Source organism: Gorilla gorilla, chromosome 15, assembly GCF_029281585.2.
Source record: "Gorilla gorilla gorilla isolate KB3781 chromosome 15, NHGRI_mGorGor1-v2.1_pri, whole genome shotgun sequence".
Taxonomy (NCBI): Eukaryota; Metazoa; Chordata; class Mammalia; order Primates; family Hominidae; genus Gorilla; species Gorilla gorilla.
Window position 1 is genome coordinate 105480253 of NC_073239.2, and position 21412 is coordinate 105501664.

The 21412-nt window shown below is 46.0% G+C and overlaps 2 protein-coding genes across 15 annotated transcripts in view; one reads left to right on the forward strand and one right to left on the reverse strand.

Moving 5' to 3' along the window:
- The window catches only part of PTPN21 (protein tyrosine phosphatase non-receptor type 21), an 88542-nt gene extending 78340 nt beyond the window's left edge, over positions 1–10202 (reverse strand). Inside the window, exons 1-2 of one of the 3 annotated variants that reach the window (XM_031001854.3) lie at positions 10062–10202; positions 5643–6024 (exon numbers count right to left, since the gene is read on the reverse strand). In XM_031001854.3, coding sequence (XP_030857714.1) covers positions 5643–5822 — 180 coding nt within the window. In that variant the 5' untranslated portion in view covers positions 5823–6024; positions 10062–10202. Of the gene's footprint in view, positions 1–5642; positions 6025–6639; positions 6863–9889; positions 10003–10061 lie in introns of those variants that run through there. The other 2 variants (XM_063698100.1, XM_055361804.2) reach the window with 2 other exon arrangements.
- An 8149-nt stretch (positions 10203–18351) lies between these two features.
- Positions 18352–21412, forward strand: part of ZC3H14 (zinc finger CCCH-type containing 14) — a 51477-nt gene continuing 48416 nt past the window's right edge. For 3 of the 12 annotated variants that reach the window (XM_019009870.4, XM_031001618.3, XM_031001619.3), the window contains exons 1-2: positions 18391–18585; positions 19066–19108. In XM_019009870.4, coding sequence (XP_018865415.1) covers positions 18550–18585; positions 19066–19108 — 79 coding nt within the window. In that variant the 5' untranslated portion in view covers positions 18391–18549. Of the gene's footprint in view, positions 18586–19065; positions 19109–21412 lie in introns of all 12 variants that reach the window. The other 9 variants (XM_019009871.4, XM_019009872.4, XM_019009868.4 and 6 more) reach the window with 8 other exon arrangements.

The window sequence follows — 21412 nt, forward strand, 5'->3', positions numbered from 1 at the left end:
CTTACAAATGAAAAATCAATGAACTTGGGAAATTAAGTGATTAAATAATTACTTAAATGACAGCACTTGGATGCAACCTAGGTGTTTCTGACTACTGCAGACTGTCTTAACCACTTTACTAAGCAGCCATCTCAAGAGGCAGACAGGCACTGAAGCACCACTGAAGCATCGCGCAGAGGAAAGGATGCCCTGACTCAAAGGAATTTGTCTGGTCCTGGAGGCAGCAATTCTCTGCTTATAAAAATATGTACTTTTTCTTTTCTTTTCTTTTTTTTTGAGACAGAGTCTCACTCTATCGCCCAGGCTGGAGTACAGTGGCGCAGTCTCGGCTCATTGCAACCTCTGTCTCTCGGATTCAAGTGATTCTCCTGTCTCAGCCTCCCAAGTAGTTGGGACTACAGGCATACACCACCACGCATAGGTAATTTTTTTGTATTTTTAGTAGAGATGGGGTTTCACCATGTTGGCCAGGCCAGGCTGGTCTTGAACTCCTGACCTCAGGTGATCTGCCCACCTCGGCCTCCCAAAGTGCTGGGATTACACGCGTGAGCCACCTCGCCTGGCCGACTTAGGAAAATATCTACTTTTTCAAGGCAACATCTCTTCTGATTTCATGTTCACCAAGAAACTTCTGGTTTGTTCTGGTTCCCATGTGCCCTAACTATAGGAAAATCTTGGCCTAGGCAGAGGGCACACATACCTGGGACCCTTGGCAGTTCCTTACTGCTTATAAATTACTAAACTTGGGTCCTGGTTTTACACATCATTTTTAGCGAGCTAGATTAAATCAGGTCTTCCCATGACATGAGATTTTTGAGCCTGACTCTTGCACTCTGGACTGTGCTGATTCCATCAAGGTGATGCCCCAGGCAGTGGCCATGCCCAGGTGGCCACTTGTCTCACCACCTCCTTCAAGCCTCTACAGCATATGCTTTTAAAATTGGAGAAAATTTTCTAGCTCCCCTTAAATTCCATAAGGACTCACAGCCTCTCTTGAAAAAATGTTTTGAAACTCAGAAGAATGATAGGCAGGGAATTTCAACAGCTTTGAGAAACTACTACTATAACGAACAGCAATATTTTCCTAAGGGAATAATTCATTTTCCCATTTTTAAAAGTTACTTTGGCTCATGCCTGTAATCCCAGCACTTTGGGAGGCCGAGGCAGACGGATCATGAGGTCAGGAGATCGAGACCATCCTGGCTAACACGGTGAAACCCCATCTCTACTAAAAATACAAAAAATTAGCCGAGCGTGGTGGCGTGTGCCTATAGTCCCAGTTACTTGGGAGGCTGAGACAGAAGAATGGCATGAACCTGGGAGACTGAGACAGGAGAATGGCATGAACCTGGGAGACGGAGGTTGCAGTGAGCCGAGATCGTGCCACTGCACTCCAGCCTGGGCGACAGAGCGAGACTCTGTCTCAAATAAAAAAAAAAAAAAAAAGAAGTTACTTTCTGTAGTTCAAATATGGTGAATTTAAAAGAAAGTTAGCAACCTAAGTTAACTACACTGGATACATGTATATTAACCACGTTGCTTTTAATATAAAATATCTTAGACACTTGTAAAAATATGACAGCTAAAAATGCAAACAAAAAAAATACCCATATACCCAGTGTAAGAAACACTACTGCTATAGCTGAAACCCCTGGGTATAGTGTTATACTATCGTGCGGCCCTTGTAACTGTCATTATAGGCCCGGGCACGGTGGCTCACTCCTGTAATCCCAGCACTTTGGGAGGCCAAGGTGGACAGATTACCTGAGGTCAGGAGTTCAAGACCAGCCTGGCCAACACGATAAAACCCCGTCTCTACTTAAAAAAAAAAAAATACAAAAATACAAAAATTAGCCGGGCATGGTGGTAGGCACCTGTAATTCCAGCTACTGGGGAGGCTAAGGCAGGAGAATCACTTGGACCCGGGAGACAGAGATTGCAGTGAACCGAGATCACGCCATTGCACTCCAGCCTGGGCAAAAGAGTGAAACTCCATCTCAAAAAAAAAAAAAAATTGTCATTATAGAAGTGAAATGGTATTCAATTAAGCAAGAGTAAAGACTTTTCCCTCCATTTTATATTTGGACAGTAGCAAAGTTTTTCACCCAGATCTATATGCGATAATTCCAGATTTGCTTGGTGGGAGAACAGTGCAAGAAACCAACATACCGATATTTCTTGGTATGAATCACACAGAGACTATATGTACAAACTAGAAACAGGTGTGACCCCACTCAGATTATTTCTGAACAGTCATTTGTTAAGATTAGGCCTGATGCCTGAGCCATCTGTTTATATGCTACAGAGCAGAGCTTCTGGGGCTTTCAAAGAAAAAGTTTGCTATACAAACTTTCTACCCATGACTGTTACATTTATGTTGGAAACTGTGGGACAGACTCTCCAAAGGCAAAACATTTTCTAGGGACCATGCCTGTTTCCTCTTCTGTTAAAAATCAGGCTCGAAATATACCCACAGCTATATAAAGTTACTTGTTCCCTGAGACTGATAACTTCTAACAAGGGATGGCAATTTCTCTGGACTTATTAACAGAAGGAAGGCAATGCCTGTGGGTTCAGTGCTCTCTGTATTTACTGAACACATTCCACACCTGGTATAAAAATAAATAAACCACAGTTCCTCAAGAAGCTGACTCTCTAGGCGTTATAGACAGACCTGGTGCACGAGGAAAAAAATTACAGGAAGAAGAAACCATAATAGGAAAAAAAAAAAGTCGAAGCAACCAAAGTAAATAAATAAATAGAATATAAGCCACTAAGCCAGGCAAGGTGGCACACGCCTGTAATCCCACCTACTCACAAAGTTGAGGCAGGAAGATAACTAGAGGAAACAACTCCCAGACCAGCCTGGGCGACATAGCAAGACTCCATCTCAAAAATACAAGTTAAAAAAAAAATTAGCTGGGTGTGGTGGAGTGTACCTGTAGTCCCAGCTCTTGGCAGGCTAAGGCAAAAGGATCACTTGAGCCTAGGTGTTTGAGGATGCATTGAGCTATGACGGTGCCACTGTACTCCAGCCTGGGTGATGGAGTGAGACCCCCATCCCTAAAAAAGAATAAATGCAAGTAAGCAGGGACTGGTTACTGAGGCCTGCTGTTCTGGTTTTCTTTCTTCTTCTGGGGCAGTTTCATCTCAGTTTCCTTCCAACACTTTCCCCTCCTCTAATCTACCATGAGGGGTCTGCGATGTCCTCTTTTTCTCCCCTGGAGAGCCTCATACCATCTTCCGGCTTTAATGAACTCACTTAGGCTGATACTTCCCAATATCTTCCCTCCAACCTGGATCTCATGCCTGAACTCCAGATCAGCAGATCCATCTGTCTATTTAAAACCTCCAACTGGCACCTCAAACTCAGTATTTCTAAAACTGAACTCACCACACGCTCCTCCTTGCCCCTAATAGATCTGCACTTCCTTTCACGTTTCCTCTCTGTTATAGCCCCACCATCTACTGAAAACCTGAATATCAACCAGGACCCATGCTAACCCTTCTCTATTACTCGGTAGGTCCTGATCCAGATTCCAACCACCTCTCTCCAACCCTATCCAACTCCAGGTGGCTACCATCTGTACCTGAACCACTCCCCTCAAATCATTCTCCAAAGGGCTCACTCTTCACAGAAACAATCGTACCACACCTGTTTACAGCCTTCATTAACTTCCCCACTACCCTCAGGATAAATCTAAATCCTTTAACAAAAAATCCTCATTGTGTGGCCCTTACAGTCAGCCTTTCCTCCACCCACTTCAGGCTTCAGGCAGACCAGCTGCCTCTGCGTCTTTGGTCCTGTGCAGTTCTCTTTGTTGGAACTCCTCCAGCCCTTGATAGGACTCCCTTGCCCCATCCTCAGGTCACAGCTCAGAATTAACTTCCCTGAGCAGCCTTCCCTTTGCTGCACCTCCCTCTGGCCTATAGCACACCCTCTACTTCCCTTATCACAGCATGCATCATGCCTGTTTTCTTACCGGCAACAACACCAGGGTGAGCTTCCAAGTATGTGCTTGGCACTTATGCATCTTCAGTACTGAGTGATCATATAAGTGATTGGATGGTCACCAGGAGCAAAGTTCATCTATTCCTGACTTTTTAGGTGGAATAACCAGTTTCTCTAACTTTCCCTTACCCCAGAACCAGGTAGCCAAAGGTAGGGGGGGTCCTAGGTTTAATTAGAGACCTTTCTTCACAGGCCTTGCATAACATTTTAAATTTAAGACATTATATGGATACATGAGTACTCCATAACTTCCTACCAACTAGATTAGGGGTTTCCTGGGCAAACCTCCCAATCGGTACTCTAATAGACTAGTTAGCAGAGCTTACAACCTTATGCTACTCTGAGAATTAGGTGTCACAGTCATCCCCGTGGTTCAGATGGAGAACTGGGGCTCAGAGATATCACATAACTTGCCCAAGGTAACAGAAGCAGATGGTGAGGAAACTAGAACTCAAACTGAGTTCAGGCAGTATGTTTCTAGAACCTCAATCTGGCCTGTAAGAATATAGTCAATGAATTTTACTCAATGAATGTTGAAAGAATGAAGTCAAGAGCCGGACACGGTGGCACATGCCTATCGCGGGAGGATCGCTTGAGCCTAGGAATTTGAGACCAACCTGGGCAACATAGCTAGACCTACCTTGTCTCTAAAAAAATAAAAATGAACAAAAAAGAAAGAATGAAGTCAGTAAACTGTACTAGAGATCAGGATGACCTTTGGGGGTATATTAGAAAATGGAAATTTGAACAACCCAAAGTGTATTCACATTTGATTCTAGATTACCTTAGAGGGGGAATATAAACATATTCAAAATAAGAACCATTAGTTCTTATAGGGCACCCCAAGGGAAGACTTCTTAATCTAATCTATTCCTGCTTCATGAGGAGGGGACTACAGGCTCAACTCAGACATCCCAGCCAGGGACACACAGTCAGTGGCCAGTGGGCTAGAACACACAGCCAGCATGCGGGCCAGAGAAGCCTGTCGTGTTTTATTTATTTATTTTTAATTTTTTTGTAACAGGGTTTGTTGCCCAGGCTGGAGTGCAGTGGTGTGATCTCAGCTCACTGCAACCTCCATCTCCTGGGTACAAGTGATTCTCCTGCCTCAGCCTCCCCAGTAGCTGGGATTACAGGCGCCCACCGCCACGCCCAGCCAATTTTTTTTTTTTTGAGCTGGTGTCTCGCTCTGTAGCCCAGGCTGGAGTGCAGTGGAGCGATCTCGGCTCACTGCAGCCTCTGCCTCCCACATTCAAGCGATTCTCCTGCCTCAGCCTCCCGAGTAGCTAGGACTACAGGTGCCCGCCACCACACCCTACAGGCGCCCACCACCACGTCCGGCTAATTTTTGTATTTTTAGTAGACATGGGGTTTCACCATATTGGCCAGGCTGGTCTCGAACTCCTGACCTTGTGATTCGCCTGCCTCGGCCTCCCAAAGTGCTGGGATTACAGGTGTGAGCCACCGCGCCCGGCCTTGTATTTTTAGTAGAGACAGGGTGTCACCATGTTGGCCAGGCTAGGCTCGAACTCCTGACCTCAGGTGATCCACCAGCCTCGGCCTCTCAAAGTGCTGGGATTACAGGCTTGAGCCACCCGCGCCCGGCCTGCAGTGTCTTTAGGTGGCTTACCTCCCGCAGCTCCAGCCTCTGGGCCACGGCCTCGAGGCTTTCCTGGCCAGTGCTCTCCACGGACAGGGTGAACTCCACAAACTCGTTATTAAGCAGTTGGATCCGGGCAACCAGGCAACTCTTGCTGGACACCGTGTAGCGCCGGGTGCGTTTCAGTTTCAACCCAAATGGCAGTGGCATCTTCTTCTTTCTTCAAGAATGGAGGAGCAAAGAGGGAAAAGCTACCCCCACCAACCCAGCGCTGGTGACGCCAGGAGAAAGCGATCCTCTCCGGATGGGACGAACACTGTCCGGCCTCCAGCTGCTCACCCAGCAGCCGCTGCCGCCATTAAAAAGCAACGGAGTCTCCAATGGCCCGAGGAACGGAGCATTGACGCCAGCGCTGGGGAAAGAGGAACGCCGTTAGTTAAGCAAACGTAACGCTGGGCTTTGCTTATACAAAGAAAAGCCAGTCAAGCTGTGGCCAAAGAACAAGCCGTCCCTCTCCGCTGGAAAAAAGGCACTAACAGGACCCGGAAGGCAGGGTGGAATTTTATCTGAGTTGTGCTAGGCTCAGGGTCAGACTCCACCCTTCACTATAATCCTACAAATAGGGATAGCAAACTGGGCCATCCTCAGGATTAAATGAGATAATAGCCAGCACTACTATAATCCCAAATTTTGTAGTTAGTATGTGTGATCCTCTTCCTATTTTGGATAAGGTGTTGTTTTTTCATAGGTAACTCTTTCAGGTTGTAATACTCCAAATGTCAGAGTTCTTTAGTCCTTAAGTGAGAAAAGTGCAAAATACTCCCAAAAGAACTAGGTTTCAGTCCCAATCCCTTTAGAAAATTAACCCTGAAGGCAAATGGGAGGAATAATCCCCACTAAGAATGGCAGGTGTGTGATTCAAACCCGGTGAGGTGCCTAACAAGCGCTTGTGGAAGTATTTACGTCATCAAATTTATTTACTGATAAACATCATAAAAGACCCTACAAATGCTCGTTATCCATTTACCACTAGAAGAGTGGCAGTTCTGAAAATCCAGACCCCGGCCCCTCTCCAGGGTGGGGACGCCCAAACAGGCCTTCACATAAGCGGAGCCGCGGCCCAGAAGGGGAGGCGGGCGAGGCCTTCCACGCCATCCTGAGTTAATGAGCGGCCGGAGGCAACAAACCCAAGAAGCCCACGGGGCCTTGGAGCACTCAGGCCCCGGCTTCTCCCGCGTCCTCCCCTTGGGAAGAGCACGCGGCGTTGCCAGGCCAACCAGTAGACTCGGAGGCCCCGGAACCCTCTTTCTGCAGCCGCGTTTCTGGACGGACGCACTCTAAAAGGACCGGTCCCTCGGCTCCCGAAGGGAACATTTAAAGGGACCAGCGCGAGCCCTACTGGCGGTGGAGAGGTTGGGCGGGCCCCGTAGGATGCCCGCTTTGCAGCCACAGGACCTCAAAATACGCTCCTTACAACGTGTTTTATAGAGCGAGGTCTCGCTATGCCACCCAGGCTGGAGTGCAGTGGCGCCATCGTAGCTCACCGCAGCCTCGAACACTTGGGCTCAAGCGATCCTCCCGCCTCAGCCTCCCGAGTAGCTGGGACCACAGGTGCGCGCCACCAAGCCGGGCTCTAACAGTTTTTAACCAGACCTGTTGATGGTTTCTGGGCCGAGGCAAATGGGGGCGAGCACCAGCTGGGGATTTTTATATCAGCTGGATTAGTTTTTTCCCCCTAAACGAGTCTACAAAATCCCGGACATTTCCAGGGTCCTGAGACGGTTCCCTACCTTCCTTCTGCGCAGAGATTGCCTGTTGGGGATGAATCGCTTAGCGAGACCCAGTCATAGCTGGCTACGCTGAGTTCCGGCCCGGGACCGCGCGGAGAGGCAGGATCTATTCCCGACCCTCTCATCTGGCAGACAGAACCCAGGCTTCAGGAAGAGAAGCGGCTTTCGCAGTTTCACGCTAGGACGGGCTGAGCTGGGAATCGATCCCAAATTCCACAGTCCCAGTCCTCTGCTGGGTCCTGCTCTCCTGACTGTGTCTCAGGCCCAGAGGTGATGGGGCACTTAGGGTTAGGGAATGGCAGACCTGGAGAAAAGGGTTCCGCTACTACCCTCGGCTTTGCCAAACTTAACATTTTGAAATTCCATTCCACAAATGAGTATTGCGTCTCTGGGAACAAGACAGCGTAATGAGCATCGTGAGAAATCTAAGACGAATCCCTAAGCCCTCGCTGTCTTTAAAGAGATTACAACCATGCTATAATTACATACAGAGCTGTATCTCTAATAAGGACCCAACCACGGTTTTATCTGGCTAGTTTTTTTGTTTGTTTTGAGCTCTGGTTATTCCCCATAGCCAGGAAAATCAAAATATTAAAAACAAGGGATAGGGGAAGGCCAGAAGAAAAAAACAACGCTGCAACTACCTAAAGCACTGTGTTAATTAACCGCATTTGCTGAGTGCCTTCTCTAGGTAAAAGCACCATACTATGGAGGGAAACAGAAAATAAATATTAAAAGATATGGTTTCCACTTCCAGTAGTTTTCAATGCTCTTTGCTGTTTCAGGGGTATAAACTAAATAAGTAAAGCAAGATGGAAAAAAATTAGCAAATGACAACTTTAAATAATAAGCTTTTAACTAGAAAATTGATAAACCAAGAGTGTAAATATTCAAGGATTATAAATATGCATACTAAACACCCTTTCATGAGATCAGATGGTGGGTTTCAATTTTATATAAAAATTATGGTAACTGGAAACCGGGCGGATTAAGTAGTGTAGACGAACAGACAAGATATTGCATATGTGTAGAGGAAAGATAAATATTTTTATTAGGTGCCATTCAAATATGGTAGTCTTTTCACTACATAGAACTATGCCTTGAAAGCAACAGATACTACACTGTATAACTTAATTATTAACTTAAGCTCTGATTAAGCAAACTCAGTAAAACTTTCAATTGTCCCTCAGACTTGAAATGTATTACTGCATCAGGGATAAAGGAAAAGTCAAAGTTATCTCTTATTTTGGTAGATGAAATTGAAAAAGTTGCAGTGTGTGTGTACATGGTGCATCCCCCCAAGATCTATCCATAAGAATGGCTTGCTTTTTGCTTATTTATATAAAACCCACTATGTTAAAACAATGATTTTGTTTAATAATTTACAAATTTATCAATGATTTACACATCTTAATTTTCAGTAATATGCAGTATTTGTTGCCAAATGGTGTAATACAATTATGAATGTCTGAAGATAATAAAACCAAGATGAGTAGAAATTTAAGAGTTCTTTGGGGAGGTCTGTTTCAGGTATAAAATAATATGCAATAATATGAAAGTGATTGGGTCTGGAATTATAATTTACTAAAGTAAACATAATTCCTAAATAGCTATTAAAGGAAAACTTGGATATAATTTTTTCTCTACAAAATCTTTCCATTTTGTGGTAAGTAAACAGATACATACTAGATTCTGCTTCAGTACAAGTTTACTTGTACTGAACTATTTGTGAATTCATTTTAATTTTCCCTCTCTACATCCCTTTCCAAAAGTTCCTCAAATACACTTTACCTCTCAATCTTACAGCGTTTCCCCTTTCCTATTAAGGTCCTCACCACATGTAATTTTGCCAACGTTGCTTTAAAATAAAATAAGCACTAAAAGGAGAAAGTATGTGACATTTTTAGAGTAATATCTATAGCTATAGCATTAAACCCATGTTTCTCACGGAGAAAACATCTGTGCGTAGAAGCTCCAGAATAAAATGCCCTAGAAACGAAACGGACTATATTGAGAGTAAAATTACTGTCGTGTCCCAAACTTAAAAAAATAAACTGTCAGCAACTATTAGGCATACAGCAGTTGTCACTTGGAGCACACGAATGTTCTGAATGTGTTTGTGAGCATACGCTATTATTATAAGGCTTTCTCAGCAAAAAAGAAAATAGGACGAGCATGCCAAGAGCGGCCAATCTAATCAGGATTTGCAGAAATCACAAGTCGGAATTTGCAGATCCAAGAATTCTTGTTTCCAGAGTAAATACTCTACTCCAAAAACAAACCCAGGCGTTACCAAACAGTCCTTCCCTGCGCCCCTTCTCGCCAAAGTTATCTGGCGAATTTCACGTTTACATATTCTGAGAGGCACAAATATGCCTAACACATTTAAAACCCTGATCCAGAATTAACCCGCAACAATCGGCCAGGGGGTTCAGAATAGAAGTTCAAGACTCCTTTTAGAAATTACTCAAGTACATGACAGCGAACCTGAAAAACAAGACTTTTCTCTTTGTTACGCTCCCGCTACGGGTCTGGCCGCCGCGCCCCATTCTCCGGGACTCCGAGGCCGCGGGCGCGCTCCGGGGTCCGGGCGAGTGGACACACCCCACCGCTCGGGCCAGCGCCCGCCCCTCCCGCCGGCCGGGAACCGCGCCCTCACCTGCTCCCGCTCCCGCATCCTCGGGGCCGCGCGCCCCGCTCAGCGACCCGCCTCCCGGCGCCCCGCCGCGCGGCCGCCGCAGCCGCACCCGCACGCCAGCCCGGGCCGCGGCGCGCTCATGGGGCTCGCACGCCTCACTTCCTGTCTCCAAAAACCCGGCTCGCAGACCATTCCCCTGGGCAGAGTCCGGCGGTGGCGACGGCGAGGGGCGAGGCCTGGAGGTGGGACCGGCCGGCGAGGAGCGCCGCACAAAGAAGCCCCGTGGGGGCGGGGGGTGGCAGGAGGACGGACAGACCGTCGGACCGACGCGGGACGCGCGGCCGGAGCAGCGGGGCGGCCGGGCCCAGGCGTCCCTCCCCCTGAGCCGGGCGGGCGGATCCGGGGAGGCGGCGGCGGCCCGTGACCTCAGAGAGTTGGAATGCGGGCAGCCGCGCGGGGGAGGCGCGGACAGCTGCGCCCGGCCGCCGGGGAGGGGGCGCGCCGCTGCTTTTTTTAATCGTATGATCACTTATTTTAAGAGTTTCCAAATAAAGCAAGGCTTTTAATAAAATGAGTGGAGGGGGTATTATTTAGGTTCCAGATAAAGGGTTTTATTCCTGTGTTATTAGGTAGGCTGTAAAATGCTGTTATTGATGGTTATTCGTTTACTCTGGTATATTTCTGAACACTATTGGAATACATTTCTTCTTTTCCTGCTTGCTCCTAAGGTTATGCCCCATATAACTAGACACTTCCAGTACTGGGTGGGAAAGCCCCCCCACCAAAAATGGTTCATATGCCTCAAATAACCTATCAATCCCCAAAAGGGAGCGTCTGCTTATGCAATACAGAGCAGAACTGTTAAGGATGTAGACTTGACAAAGTTGTCAAATCCCAGCTCCAACATTTACTAGCTGGATGACCTTGTGCAAATTTCTTAACTTCTCTTTACCTGTTTCCTCTCCTATAAAACAGGGATATTAATATCTTTGCACCGCAGGGGTGGGGGAAATAAATACTAAGCAATATCCAATAACTTGTGTAAAGTATATATGAAGTGTTTCGTTTAACGTTTATTATACAGTATTCTTGTACTGCATTATTATTACTGTATTGCAGCACTTAAGCTGAGGAATAAAACTGTGTGACCCTACCACTATTACAATAGTGTAAGATCTTTTCTTGGCATGTGGAACAGAGAACCTTTTAATTTATGTAAATTTTAATTTCAGTGATTTTGTTTTAATGCTGTTGTTTCTGGAAAGCTTTTTAAAGTATTGTTTCATGTAAATCTCATTTTCTTAAACAATTAACAAAAACTTTTGAATACTTAACTCTGCATGAGACGTGGTCCCTGCACAACACGGACTTTTGGTTTAGTGGGTGATAAACGCACCTGCACACCACACACGCAGTACAAGGCCAAAGTGGGGAGCATTGTCATAGAGGTATGAGTGCTATCCAAGAGCAAAGCCCAGCAAGGTGCATCTTGGGTCGTTTAGCTAAAGGCAAATAAGATTACCTGTGTTTCTAAGGGAAAAAAAATAGATCAATTCTGTTTGTAATTGATATTTCAACTGAACTCTATGAGGGGGTCAATTTGTGTGTGAGGAAAGAAAAGAGATCTAAAAAGAAGTCACTTTGCTGGCTTCCCAAGGTAGAAAAATTGGAATCATGTGTGACTTCTCCCATTATCATCTCCAGCCTGTCATCAAGACCTGGTATTTCCTCCTTTGAAATGTCTCATGAATTCTTTGTTTCCTTTCTGTTCCCCCTGGAACATTCGAAATCCAAACCCTCATCATTTTACATCCGGATTATTGCAACAAGGGTGGTCTCCTGGCATCTGGTTTCTCAGTTCTCTCTTATTTCTTTGCTAATACCAGGCTTCCTTCTCTTATCACTCTTAATGGACTCCCAAGGTTAAGTTCTTTTGCCTGACCTATAGGGACTTTCCAAACGGGCCTCTCTGACCACCTATATCGCTTTCTGCCTCTGTCAAGCTTTGCCCCTGGCCAGCAGCCCCTCCTGCCCTCCTTCCACTTGTCTAAGCCTTCTGCTTCTCTGCAAGTAAGACTCTGCTTCCAGGATGACTTTCTAGCCACACCATTCCACAGTGATCTCCACACTTGGCAAGAACTGTAAAAGTTGTTTCATGACGGCTTCTTTTATATCTCCTAGGATTCCTAGGACAGTACTGGGCAAAGAGTAGGCACTAAATAAAAACTTGTTAATTGAATCAGGAAGAAAATAAAAGAATTTTAAAAATAGAAAATGACCGTAAAACCCAAGAGATGTTAGACAACTGAGTTGAACTTCCTCCCTCACAGTCCACAGATGTCATTTACTGACCAAGTACCTAAGCCCTATTTTCCCTCAGCTATGTTAATTTGGCAGGAACATTCATGGGAAGGCACTTGAATAACACCTTCAAAATATTAGACATAAAATTATTAGCTTGTGTTGCATATCTAAGGAAGTGAGATAATTTATATGGTGCCACCCCCAAAGATACAAAAGGATGTAAGTAAAAGTCTCACCCTGTCTGCTAGACACCCAGCTCTTCTCCTGGGGGTTAACCAGTGTTCCCTCATTCCTCTGTATCCTTACAGAGATGTTCTGCAGAGTTACAAGCAACTACATATAAGTATCTTTACCCCCTCTTGTTATCCAGAAGGTGGCATACTTACACATACTTTTACACTGGAAGTTATTTCTTACTAAAATAAATAAAATGTAAAAAGAAAGCCCAGCACATAAAATGATGAAAGACAAAAAGATGAAAGGAAGCTGGGCGCAGTAGCTTACGCCTGTAATTCCAGCACTTTGGGAAGCCCAGGAGGGCAGATCACCTGAGGTCAGGATTTCGAGATCAGCGTAGCCAACATGAAGAAACCCCGTCTCTACTAAAAATACAAAAATTAGCTGGGCGTGGTAGAGCATGCCTGTAGTCCCAGCTACTGGGGAGGTTAAGGCATGAGAATCGCTTGAGCCCAGGAGGCACAGGTTGTGGCGAGCCAAGATCACACCACTGCACTCCAGCCTGGGTGACAGAGCAAGACTCTGTCTCCAAAAAAAAAAAAAAAAAAAGGAAAGGAAATTGTGGTTTGGTGGGTGCACTGACTAGTGTTTTCTTAGAAGTTCAAAAGTTAATCTGTTTTGATAGCATGGTGAATACCCACCATATAAATTATCATCATCTGCAAAAATCCAAATTGAATGAATGCCCTGCCACGCAAAGATAATGATTCCTGGCTGGGCGCAGTGGCTCACGCCTGTAATCCCAGCACTTTGGGAGGCCGAGGCGGGTGGATCACGAGGTCAGGAGTTCGGGACCAGCCTGGCCAATATGGTGAAACCCCGTCTCTACTAAAAAAATACAAAAATTATGCCCGGCACGGTGACTCACGCCTGTAATTCCAGCACTTTGAGAGGCCAAGGTGGGCGGATCACAAGGTCAGGAGATCGAGACCATGCTGGCTAACACGGTGAAACCCCGTCTCTACTAAAAATATAAAAAATTAGCCAGGCATGGTGGTGGGCACCTGTAGTCCCAGCTACTTGGGAGGCTGAGGCAAGAGAATGGCGTGAACCCGGGAGGCGGAGCTTGCAGTGAGCCGAGATCGCATCACTGCACTCCAGCCTGGGCGACAGAGCGAGACTCCGTCTCAAAAAAAAAAAAAAAAAAATTAGCCGGGCAGGTGGCACACGCCTGTAGTCCCAGCTACTTAGGAGGCTGAGGCAGGAGAATCGCTTGAACCCAGTAGGCGGAGGTTGCAGTGAGCCGAGATCGCACCACTGCACTCCAGCGTGGGCGATAGAGTGAGACGCTGTCTCAAAAAAAAAAAAAAAAAGATAATGGTCCCTGAGGAAGGGGACAGTAAGGGCTAGAAATAGAAATGTGTGGCTGGGCGCGGTGGCTCACGCCTGTAATCCCAGCACTTTGGGAGGCCGAGGCGGGCGGATCACGAGGTCAGGAGTTCGAGAGCCTGGCCAACATGATGAAACCCTGTCTCTACTAAAAATACAAAATTTAGCTGGGCGTGGTGGAGGGCGCCTGTAGTCCCAGCTACTTGGGAGGCTGAGGCAGGAGAATCGCTTGAACCCGGGAGGTGGAGGTTGCAGTGAGCCGAGATCACGCCATTGCACTCCAGCCTGGGGGACAAGTGCCAGACTCCGTCTCAAAAAAAAAAAAAAAATAGAAATGTGAAGTCTTTGGTCTCTGAATCTGTACCTTAAGTTCTGCCTACCACACTCAATACTGTGTCACATGCAACACCTTTTCAGTTGCAAAAGAGCAACCATTTTATGGATAGATTCCCCTGGACATCAGAGAAATGATTATCTTGGCAGTGTGTTTGTTGAAATGGAGAAGCATGTCTGCCTCAGTAGCAAGTGACTGCTGTGACTGTAATTCCCAACACTTAGGGCCTTTGATCCAAGTATGTCTATGCCATGTGATAATCACTGTTGGAAAACGCTTGTCCATTCAGCCCACATATATTTAGAAGCCAGGTGCTGCAAGGAGAAAGGTAAATAGATGCATACCCCTGTCCTCAAAGACTCACCATGTGAACAACAGGTGAATATGTAATTGTAGTGGGTGAGGAAATTTATACATGGTTATACTTTACAGTCTGAATGGACTGGTAATGTCTCATTAATCACTGTGATCAGCTTCTGCTTGAGTCTGGAAAAGCAGACTCAAAAGGCTGACAAAAAAAGGTTGACTGAGTACTCAAAGAAAAGCAAAGCTTTGGGCCTGACACGGTGGCTCACACCCAGCACTTTGGGAGGTCGAGGTGGGCGGATCATGAGGTCAAGAGAGCAAGACCATCCTGGCCAACGTGGTGAAACCCTGTCTTTACTAAAAATACAAAAATTAGCTGGGTGTGGTGGCACGCGCCTGTAGTCCCAGCTACTCGGGAGGCTGAGGCAGAAGAATCCTTTGAACCCAGGAGATGGAGGTTGCAGTGAGCTGAGATCACGCCACTGCACTCCAGCCTGGCAACAGAGTGAGACTCCGTCTCAAAAAAAAAAAAAAAAAAAAGAAAGAAAGAAAAGCTTTTCAAGCAGGAGGACACCTCCACTCCCACCCCACCTTCCCCCACCCCCTAGTGCTTCTACACACTCACACACGTGCACACGTGCAAAGGATGTGCAACATCCAGCTGAAATACAACCTGAGAAGAGATTGCAGACGTGGTTGGGGGGCAATGTTAGAAGACTCATGGCTCCATGGAGATGGGGTTGGTACTCAGCCCTTCTGACTTCAAAGCCAATTCTCTTTTCAGTCATCTTCTCTTTTTGGAAGACAGCCCAGAGCCCTCTTAGCTGGCACTCTGGGTTTGTTGAAATCTGGTCTTCACACTGTCCCCTAGAGGAAAACATGTTGTTTCCCCTAAATCAGAGAACATTTCCAAGCTGGGAAAAAAAAAAAAATACTGTCCAGTATAGTCTTTTTCAAGCCTAGCACTCCTACTCCCTCTAATGGCTTCTCTTAGGGCATTGTCATGAACATCTTCTTCGAGATGTGATGTAGTTTGTGAAGCTGCAGTTTACAGGGAAGTGCCTGGAACTGCACTGGAACACCAAATGAACCACTGGTTTAGTGGGTTTGCCCCTCCTGTGATCTAGACATCACAACATCTTGGATCTAAAGGTGGGAGGTCTCAAGCAGCCTTTCAGTCTCTTTTCCACAGTTGTCCTAAAAGTTAGCTCATTGTCCTAAAAGTTAACGCTTTCTTGAATATATTTTAATAAGTTTCCCTACTCTGAATATGTTTTAATGAAAACATTACTTTTTATTAAATGTTATTCTCAATATTATGTTAATATTGACTGAGAATTGGGTACCCAGTAATGGTAAAACATGTTTTTGTTCTTAGTTCTGAAATGGTTGGTAAACGAATAAAAGTAATTCATCTGTCTTTTGGATTGTGAGTGTCATGAAAGCAGGGAATTGGTCTTGCTCCTCTTTGCGCTCTGGCTCCTAGCACTGTATCCCAGTGCAGGTACTTAATTTTTAATCAGCAAGCATAGTACTGCTATAAGCCAGGCACAGTTCAATATGCTTCACAAATATTAACTTATTTCATCCTTATAGTAACCCTTTGCAGGTGAAACTAGTATCATACCTATATCACAGATAAGGAAACTGAGGCACAGAGATGAGAAGCAATTTGCCGAAGGTCTCAGAGGGAGTGGCAGAGCCAGGATTCAGACCCAGACGGTCTGGCTGCAGTGCCCTTGTTCTGTGTCATTCTGCTCTGCTGCCTGTCATCAATGTTGAATGAGTGTATGATCACTGGATTTATCCTTGAGGAATGCTTTTGTAAATTAGGTCTTTAATTTCTTTTACCCTATAAATATTTAATGAGTGCTTACTATGTGTCCAGCATCCTGAAAGGTTGGAGAAATATAAAGCCCTACAGAGAGTTTATAATTTTGTTAGAGAAGACACACACACACACACACGAAATAACATTGCACAGAATATATTATTATACTAATAGCTTCCATATAGATGCCATAGGAATTCACAAGAAAGGATTATATGAGATTATTAAAGGACCACATGACAGACCCTAGGTAGCCCCACAACTCCTGCTTCTGCTGTCCCCACAACCCACTCCTGACCCCTAGTGTGGATTGCTTAGGTAATAAACATGGCAAAAATAAGAGGTTTGGCAGATGTAATTGAGGTCGTGAATCAGCTGATTTTGGGGTCAGGTCCTGGGTGGGCCTAACTTAATTAAATGAAAGCCCTTGGCTGGTCTCAAACTTCTGGTCTCAAGTGATCCTCCCACCTCTACTTCACTGAGCTGAAATTACAGGCATGAGCCACTGTGCCTGGCCTTTACTGGCTTAAGTGAACAGACATGTTAGTGAACCCTTTGGCAAAGAACTGTGGGCAGCCTCTAGGACTTGAGGGTGGCTTCCAGATGATAGCCAGAAAAAAATCTGGGTCCTTACTCATAAAGCCACAAGGAAATGAATTTTTTTTTTTTTTTTGAGACAGGGTCTCACTCTGTCATCAAGGCTGTAGCGGCATGATCTTGGCTCACTGCAACCTCTGCCTCCCGGGCTCAAGCAATCCTCCCCTCTCAGCTTCCCAACTAGCTGAGACTAGAAGTGCATGCCACCACACCCAGCTAATTTTTTGTACTTTTGAAGAGACATGTTTTTGCCATGTTGCCCAGGCTGGTCACGAACTCCTGGTCTCAAGTGATCCGCCAGCCTAAGCCTCCCAAACTGCTGGGATTACAGGCATGAGCCACCGCACTCAGCCAGAAATGAATTCTTGCTAACAACCTGAATGAGCCTGAACATAGATTCCTCCTCAGTCAAGCCTCCAGATGAGAATACAGCCTGCCTGACACGATTGTAGCCTTGTGAGACCCTGAGCAGAGGACCCAGTGAGGTTGACCCACGGAAACCATGAGATGATAAACGTTTGTGTTTTAAGCTGCTGAATTTGTGGTCATCTGTTATGCAGCAATGGATAACAGAGACCACTCTCAGGAATTAGTGGATATGAGGGAGAAAGGAGACCTCTCTGTGCCTCCTCTGTTTCCCAGGTTTTGTGATCAGGAATAGGGAGAATTCGGCTATTGATACAAATAGGGGAATCAAGAGTAGTAACCTATTGAGTGGAGGAAGGGGAGATGAAGGCGACTTCTGTCTAAGCGCTGAGTTGGGAGAAAATAAGAGTAGTTACTTAGAATCTGGGAGTGGGGTTTCTGTGAGAATTCAAGGCTGATGGAAAATTCGGTCATTATCAGCACAGAGTTGACAACTTAAGTCCTAAGAACAAAAGTATTGTCCCACGGAGGGTGTTCAGAGAAGCAGGAGGATGGGATTCGTCTCGGGGAGAGGCCACGGGTGGGCCTGGAAGAAAGAAGGCAGAACCAAACCCGGGAGGGCCAGTGTACTGCAGAGTCAAAGACTTGACGGATTGGCTCTGTTGCTCTGGATAGTCCATTTTCCCTTCAAGGGTAATTGCAGTGCAACCTCTAAGGGGCAGACTCCATTTTACAGGTAAGAAAAGTTGAAATACCTGGACCGATACCATACTGACAGTAAGTGAGGGCTGGATTTGAACTCGCGTCTCATATCACAGCCCAAGATCTTTCTGCTACACATTTAATTCATTCTTACCATCCAAGAGAGAATAAAATGAATAAGCGGAGGGCCAGCAGAGAGACTAACGAAAGGTCCCCGAGGTGCCCGGGAGCCGGAGCTGCAAGGCCACCCGCACGCGCACGCCGCCGCCCTCCTTGCCTGAGCACAGGTTTCGCGGGTAGAAGGCGTGCGCAGGCGCGGACACGGGCGCATGCGCGTTCACTCCGGCGCGCAGTGCCGGCCGGGGCGGGGATACGCCGTGTGCGCGGCCGGGGGCGGAACGGAGGAGGAGGCGGTGGTGGCCCGGCTGCGGGGTAGGAGTCCGCGGCAGCCTCCGGGTAAGCCAAGCGCCGCGCAGTGCTGAGTTCCCGCACGCCGCAGAGCCATGGAGATCGGCACCGAGATCAGCCGCAAGATCCGGGTGAGGCCCGTGCCGGGCGGGGGTGGGAAGCCAGGTCTCGGCGAGCGGGCGGTTGTAGGAGTAACGGGGACTGTGGGCCCGGGTGGACGCCGCGGCCTGGCCTCCGCTGGACGCTCCTGGCGGGCTGCGGCTCCTCCTCGTCCAGGCCGCCTCGGGCCTGGGAACATTTGCGGCCTTGGAGCGTGGCTGCGGCTGAAGTAGCCGCCGGGAAATGGAAGGACAGGCGCAGGCCTGGCTGGAGCCACCACCGTGGCGCAGGGCGCCGCTTTGGGTCCGCTGCGGGAGGTGGGCGCCGCGGGGCTGGGGCTGGAGCTGGAGTGGGGTGCGGGGTGGGTGGCGGTGCAGGCGAGGCTCCTCCCTGCCCCCGCCCGGGGGATCCGAGGTGCGCGCACCAGCAAAGTGGCCTCAGCCGCTGCAGAGTCCGGTCTTGTTTTCCTAGAGCCGCCTTTCTCACATGCACGTTTGCTCTTTTTCCCTCAGAGTGCCATTAAGGGGAAATTACAAGAATTAGGAGCTTATGTTGGTAAGTGTTTTTTTGGTTGTTAGTCTTACAGAATTTAGAGTTTGCAGCTAATAGAATTTTAGTGAATGCGTATTTCTCACCGTACTTTGGACATTGGGAGAGACTCCCTTCTACCTTCTTCAAATCTTATACTCCCTGGTTACTTCTTTATCATCTTTTTGCAACCTCGTTTTTTTTCTCCCAAACCTCCTTCTGTTATGGTGTTTTGAAATTTAGTTTCCTCCGTTAAGGCTCTGTTTGACCGAATTTTATTTTATGTTTTTCCTATTCTCTCTCTCTCTCATTTTAAATTCTAGGGACGGGTCTCGCTACGTTGCCCAGGCTGGTCTTAACTCCTCGGCTCAAGCAGTTGTCTGACCTTAGCCTCCCTAGGTGCTGGGAGTGCGGGGATTACTGGTGTGAGCCACCATGCCTGTTTAAAGTTTCCTGTTCTTGTTACTTTCCTCTTGACATCTGTTTTTAGAACTCTGATGTTGGATGTGAATGTTTGATGCTTTCTGGCATTTGCTTCTGTAATGGTTCAGTGAGTTTTATTTTCCGATCTCTTTTATGTTTTCCCTCTCTCTCTGAAACAGTAAGGCTTTTTCCGTCTCTTTATTCTTTTATAATTTGAGTGTTTACTCTGGGTCAGGTACTGTGCTTAACTGTTGTATATGCATTAACTCAGGATAATCCCTACGAGAATCCTGGAAGGTAAGTGGCAGTATCTTTGACTGTGTAAACAAGGAAACTGAGGCTTTGCCTACTTGAGCAAGGTTTTATGGTTTGCCCCCAAAGCTGGTGCCTCCTATAAAAATAATAGCTACCACTAATGACAGTGGTTCTCAAAGTGTGGGAGACTCCAAGGGCCTCTGAAGTCAAAACTGTTTTCATATTAATACTAAGATAGTATTTGTTATTTTTCACTGTGGTGGTGTTTGGATTGTGTAAAACTAATGGTTGATAAAAACTTGTCAGCATAGTAACACCATAATGAAATCATATTCAAATCACTCCCCCCTTGTAGTTTTTTTTCTTTTTGAGCCAATTACACTTAAAATGTCATTGATGAAGATGTGAAGTCCAGGGTTTACAAAATATTTTTTATCTTCTTAGTATTCAGTGTGAGGAAATAGAAATGCTCATAAAACATTTTTATTGTATACTGAAATACGGTTGTTCTGAGGAAAATCATTTTAGTTGAGAACTAAGCTAGCCACCTCTTTCAGGGAACATCATTTTTAACTTCAAAGTACTGACAAACTGGTTACATACACTAGGATATTTGGCAGATATTTACTTGAAAGTGAGCAAAGAAAAGAATCCATAGTCTTTGTTGCCAATCACATGTGAGCTTTCAAATGAAAATTAGAATTTTGGAAAATCTGAGCCTGCCTCCATGAATTTCACAGCTTCCCAGTACTTAAAAAAATTCTGATTAAATAAATGGTGATTTAAAAAAATTTGTTATTATTATTATTTTTTTTGAGATGGAATTTCATTCGTTGCCCAGGCTGGAGTGCAGTGGCGTGATCTTGGCTCACTGCAAGCTCTGCCTCCCGGGTTCAAGCGATTCTTTTGCCTCAGCCTCCCGAGTAGCTGGGATTACAGGCATCTGCCACTACACCCAGCTAATTTTTTGTATTTTTAGTAGAGACAGGGTTTCACCATGTTGGCCAGGCTGGTCTCAAACTCCTGACCTTGTGATTCGCATGCCTCAGCCTCCCAAAGTGCCGGGATTACAGGTGTGAGCCACCGCGTCCGGCCAACTCAATGGTGATATTAAAAAATAATTATTTTATATTGCATAATGAAATATATCAACGTGTCAGTGGTTTTTGTAGCTAAGTGAACCAATCTTTTCTAAATAACCAATGCATAATATTACAAAATTATGCAGTGAATTAAAGATTTATTTAAACTCTGGGGTGGGTCAGTGGATTTCTGTGCAACAGTTCAAAAAGGTCATTGACGTATTTGACATTCCACGTTGCTTTAACATTTAATAAGCTACCACTTGTTTAGTTTTGGTGTAGTGTCACAGAAGAATATCCACCTTATCTGAAGAAACTATCAGAATACTCCTTTTTCAACTGCATATCTGTGAGACCAGATTTTTTCATATTCTTCAGTCATAAGCACATAGAACAAGATATATAAAAATATGAAACAAGGCCAGTCTTTGCAGTAAATTTTTCTTTTTCTTTTTTTTGAGATGGGGTCTCACTCTGTGGTTTGGGCTGGAGTGCAGTGGTGCAATCTTGGCTCACTGCAACCTCCGCCTCCCAGGTTCAAGCAATTCTCCTGCCTCAGCTTCCCAAGTAG